At 43.3% G+C, this 3,952-nt stretch overlaps 1 protein-coding gene across 1 annotated transcript in view; it reads left to right on the top strand.

Moving 5' to 3' along the window:
* CPA4 (carboxypeptidase A4) overlaps window positions 1-3,952 on the top strand; it is a 15,548-nt gene that overhangs the window by 7,022 nt on the left and 4,574 nt on the right. The window contains exon 5 of the mRNA XM_019646088.1: window positions 3,058-3,297. Coding sequence (XP_019501633.1) covers window positions 3,058-3,297 — 240 coding nt within the window. The remainder of the gene's footprint in view (window positions 1-3,057; window positions 3,298-3,952) is intronic.

Raw genomic sequence — 3,952 nt, 5'->3', positions numbered from 1 at the left:
ACCATGTGGGTTCCACCTGCGCCACTGTCTGTAAGTACTCACTCCATTCGTTTGTTATTTAGAAAAGGCTTTGAGGGGAAACTTGAAATGCAGCCGGAGGAGAGCAGCACGTCAGACTTCCTACGCTGTAGTCTGATTGTTTTGTTGTTAGTAATAGACTGAAGCTATGTCAAGCCTGAGTGGTAATAGCTGTTGCAGGAAGTTATCTTCAGCAACTCGTCACTGCTGTCATGCTATTTATCATGTGCTCATGACGAGATAAGTCCTGTCAGCATGGGAGAGTCTGCGTTCCTTATCTTCCATTAAAGATCCTGGCATGGTTTGTCAAAAATTCCTCAAGTCCATCATTCCGTTTTCAATGGAAACCCCTCTTTGGATTGGCAGACTGAGGTTGTGGTAGTGGGGTGGATGAGACTCCCTCACCTTGCTATCAGAAATGAACACGTATTGGAACATGGCAGGCTGGGAACTGGGTTAGGGGAGCGGGGTCCTCCCAACAATGGTTAGCATCAAGTCAAACAAAAACAAAAACAAAAAAACAACTCTACCAAGACCCCAAACCTGAAGATGGTCTTGAGGCTCATGACCCACAACCTCAAATTCATTGTGAGGAAATACCATTTTGGTTTCATAGTGAATTGTTTCACCTAAGCCATTCATTCTATTCCTGCTGAGATCCTTCCAGTTCCTGTATTCTGTGAGTCTGATCTTGACATTTCAGCATTGAAGAAAATGGTCATTCTCCAGGACCTTAGCTGTTAGTCTGTTATTGGGGTGTAAAAATGCAACTGATTTCTTAGTATTAATTTTATATTCTGCTACTTTAAATTGAGATTCATCTATCAGTTCTAATAGTTTTTCAGTGGAATCTTTGGGGTTCTCTACCAGGGGTGCCAAAAAAATGTGTACACATGACTTGTATTCATCTTTTGTTACCGGTATATATTGAGTATTACAATTTTAATACAGTTTTTTCCTTTCTTAAAATGTGTATACATTTTTTTGGCACCCTCTGTATATACAGTATCATGTCATCTGCAAATAATAACAGTTTTACTTTTTCCTTTCCAATTTGGATGTTTCTTATTCCTTTTTCTTGTCTGATTGCTGTGGCTAGGACTTCCAGTACTAGGTGGAATAAAAGTGGTGAAAGTGGACACTTTGTTTTTCTCCTGATCTTAAGGGGAATGATTTTAGCCTTTCCCCATTGAGTGTGATATTAGCTGTGGGTTTGTCATATATGGCCTTTATTGTGTTGCGATATGTTCCCTCTATTCCCACTGTGCTGAAAGTTTTTATCATAAATGGATACTGGATTTTGTCAAATGCTTTTTTCTGCATCTATTGATAGGACCATATGATTTTTATTTTTAAATTTTTTTTATGTGATGTATCACATTAATTAATTGTTGTATGTTGAAACAACCTGACATATCAGGAATGAATCCGACTCAATCATTGTGTATGATCTTTTTGATGTATTGCTGACTGTCAGACTGTACTAATTTCAGGCCAACTGCCTCTAGCAACCCTTTCCTTTCCTCTTACTAATTTTGATCTTCTAAGGCAGTGGTTCTCAACCTTCCTAGTGCCACGACCCCTTAATACAGTTCCTCATGTTGTGGTGACCCCCAACCATAAAATTATTTTCGTTGCTACTCTATAACTGTCATTTTGCTACTGTTNCTAAGACCATCGGAAAACAAAAAGATATTTACATTACGATTCATAACAGTAGCAAAATTACAGTTATAGAGTAGCAACGAAAATAATTTTATGGTTGGGTGTCACCACAACATGAGGAACTGTATTAAAGGGTCACGGCGTTAGGAAGGTTGAGAACCACTGTCCTAAGAGAATGCTAATATTTTAAAAACCATTCTAATCTTAGATGTACAAATCCATGCCTCTTCCTTATACCCTGGCCATTCCAGCTTGTCCTGGGGTGTTGCTGGGTGGGTGGAAGGGCTCCTGGTGGCAACTCAGAAGAGACCAGTCAGCACTGTTATTGTCATAGGCAAGATCCCGTGGTAAGAATTAAACTCCAGCAGTTTACACTTAGATATGTAAATAGGAACCTCAGCTCCTTGATGCCATGGAAAGAGAATGAAATTAGGACACCTGGGTTCTGAGTTCCTGCTGTTTAAGAATCATCCCCACAATAATCCCAACTGTGTGTCAGATACTTTCCCATATTTATTCTTCTGACCTAGGGAGTGAATTTTATTATCTGAAATGGGACAGCTGAAGCTCAGAGACAATCTCAAGAGCTTATGGTTAAGAGTTAGGATCTTACCTCACCTTGCAATGTCAAATCCGAATAGTTCTCTTTCACCATTCCACAGCTGTCCTGATGTTTTGTTCTTAATGTACTTATTTACTTGCATAGCAATCCCACACAAGCCATTGGAGGTGGGGTGGGGGGTGGAGGGAGTGGGGGGGTCACATGACTGTGGGAAAGGAGCTCTGATCCAAATGTGGGAACTGAGGGCATCAAAGCTAGGCCAGATATTCCACAATCGGGGTGGTTTCACACACACACCAGATACCTCAGGGAGCTATACGGTGAAGTAACATTGAAGACAATATTTCTAAGCACCTGTCAAATAATCAAGAGATTCTAGCCACAACAATAGATTATTTGGCAGTGCTTGGCCATTAAGATCTGAACCAAGAGAATGAGTTGACACCAGAATAAATGGAGTCATTTTCATTATTAATTGGTATTCAGTTTAATTATCTAGAATACCGATTCATTACATCTCATTGTCAAATAGGATATTAATTATTTATGACAACTGTTAGTGATACAATACAAGGTCAACTCTTAAAGGAGTCCTGCCAGTTTTCCTTCTCAGCTGTGGCAGATCTAACACCCCGACTTTCCACGTCTGCACCCACCCCTCAAAATATACACACCTGGACCAGGTTCTTACGGGCATCAAGCAGTGACCTGCCCGTTGCCAATACTTTCTGCCCCTCCTCTGGGCGGAGGGCCCTCTATCTATGTTTTCTTGGCCAGTGGGTTACTGTTTCTGCTTGGGCCACCCCCCACAGGAGAGGGAGCCAGTAGCGATCCTTGCTCCGAAGTGTACCATGGACGCCATGCCAATTCAGAAGTGGAGGTGAAATCGGTGGTAGATTTCATTCAAGAACATGGGAATTTCAAATGCTTCATTGATCTGCATAGCTATTCGCAGCTGCTGATGTATCCCTACGGGTACACAAAGAAAAAGGCCCCAGATGCTGATGAGCTGGTGAGTGACGGGCTGCCTCCCACCCAGCCCCAGGCCTGCTGTACCCTCCGGCACTGCCAAGGTGGTGGTTCTGCTGCTTTATAGGGCAAGTCCAGGAGCCTGGACTTGTTTCATTAAGGGCCCAGTCTTCTCTCCCTACCCTTTGGGATGTGCCATCAGACCTACTGGGGACAGGAAGGAGTTGGTGCCTGTATTTCTGTATTTGCTGTGAGTTCCAAGAACTACACCTGACCCCTGCCTTTCTCCTTCTCACTTGTTTATCTGACCAGAATGTATTGCAGACCTACTGCTTGCCAAGAGCTGGGGGTGGCATTTTGTTGGGCAAGGAAATGCACCGCTCACTCCAGTTAAGGTAGAGCTTAAGTAGCATGTAGGCCACAGCCAAGGAATGCTCTGTGTCACATATAGTGACTCACTCCAGGATGTGAATAGGTACTGAGGGTGGATTGACTGGAGCTGGGCTGGCATCTGTGGAGTGACTGTAGGCCTCTCTCTCATGGTCAGCTTGACAGTATCTCCCTACCTAGGGCCACAGCTAGCCCATAAACCCCCCAGCAGATGCAGGACTCATGGCTAAGCATGGACTAGATTCTAGTCTCAGAAGGTGCTCTGCACAGCACACATCCATATATGGCAGCCCTGTCTCCACCTCCATTCTGGGAACACCCAGCTCCAGGTTTCCTCTTGAACATACT

This window comes from Hipposideros armiger, unplaced genomic scaffold (assembly GCF_001890085.2).
Source record: "Hipposideros armiger isolate ML-2016 unplaced genomic scaffold, ASM189008v1 scaffold_97, whole genome shotgun sequence".
Classification (NCBI taxonomy): domain Eukaryota; kingdom Metazoa; phylum Chordata; class Mammalia; order Chiroptera; family Hipposideridae; genus Hipposideros; species Hipposideros armiger.
The sequence above is the reverse complement of the archived record's forward strand: the minus strand, read 5'-3'. Positions and strand labels throughout refer to the sequence as shown.